Raw genomic sequence first — 1060 nt, forward strand, 5'->3', positions numbered from 1 at the left:
GGGGGGCGGAGCCTCCTGGAGTCATGAGTGTGGTCCAGGCTAAACTAGCATGCTAGCGTCTCATTAGAAGGATTGCTAATGTGCAAGCTCGTCATGTGTTTCCATGGATACAGAGCAGAAGAAGCTAACGATGACAGATGTGTTTGTGTCTCCTGATGAATGAGAAACCATCTTCCCGACTCTTCAGCTGCTAAATGTTCCGCCTTGTTCACGAGTTATTAGGAGCCTGTCTGAGCGACACATATAACACATATACACAGTATTTGATGAGCAGTGTGACCTCTGACCTCGGAGGCCACCTCCCAGTCCGGCCGGCCGTCGCTGTCCTTCAGCTCCACGTAGGGTTTCTCGTGGACTCGGTTCAGATCCTCGTGCAGACCGTCCAGCAGGAAGGCGAGCAGCTCCTGGGAGTCCTGCTGCTGGAAGCCGTTGAAGCGCGGGGCGTACTTCGCTATCGTCCACTGGAGAGGAAGTGATGACATCACAAACAACATTAACTTTACTTTCATTTCTTAAAGGCACCGGACCAATAAACACACAGATAACAGTGTGTGACAGGATTTACTCTGAGTTTGAGCGGCGCCACGTTCTTCTGCGTGCCGCTCCACAGCTCCATCACCAGGTCGCCGTAGCACTTGGCCATGTGACCTCGCATCCCGATGGGGTTGGTTCTGTGGAAGCACCAACACGGGTCAGATAAAGGTCAAGGGTCAACTGCATGAAACACCTTAAAAAAAATAGAAAATAAAAACTGTTGCACAAAACACCTTAAGTGCTTCAAACACCTTAAGTCTTCTCCTTTAAGGGTTTTCTCCTGATCTTAGTCTGATGCTAAAGTCAGTTAAACTGCTGCAAAAACCTTAGTGACTGAGGAAACAGTTGTGATCAATGAAGAGGGTGAACGACCCTGATGGAGCCTCCACCAGAGGAATTGATTTATTGATTTCTGTCTATAGATCTGATCAGTTTGTGATCTGATCACAGATCAGCTGCAGTTCATGACGCTCTGTGGTTTGATGCTGTGTGTTGATGTGTTGATGTGATGTGTTGTTTGATGTTC

At 48.3% G+C, this 1060-nt stretch overlaps 1 protein-coding gene across 1 annotated transcript; it reads right to left on the minus strand.

Annotated features, from left to right (window-relative positions):
* Positions 1-21: 21 nt before the first annotated feature.
* Positions 22-672, minus strand: LOC111657292 (ubiquitin carboxyl-terminal hydrolase 32-like). Its single transcript, XM_023409404.2, has 2 exons — positions 566-672; positions 22-461 (listed from the first exon to the last, which is right to left on the minus strand). The coding sequence occupies exons 1-2, from the start codon at positions 653-655 to the stop codon at positions 219-221; spliced, it is 333 nt and encodes a 110-aa protein (XP_023265172.2). The 5' UTR covers positions 656-672; the 3' UTR covers positions 22-218.
* Between the last annotated feature and the right edge of the window lie 388 nt (positions 673-1060).

This window comes from Seriola lalandi, unplaced genomic scaffold (genome assembly GCF_002814215.2).
Source record: "Seriola lalandi dorsalis isolate HSWRI2012SDOR001 ecotype SW California unplaced genomic scaffold, Sedor1 jcf7180001977473, whole genome shotgun sequence".
NCBI lineage: Eukaryota > Metazoa > Chordata > Actinopteri > Carangiformes > Carangidae > Seriola > Seriola lalandi.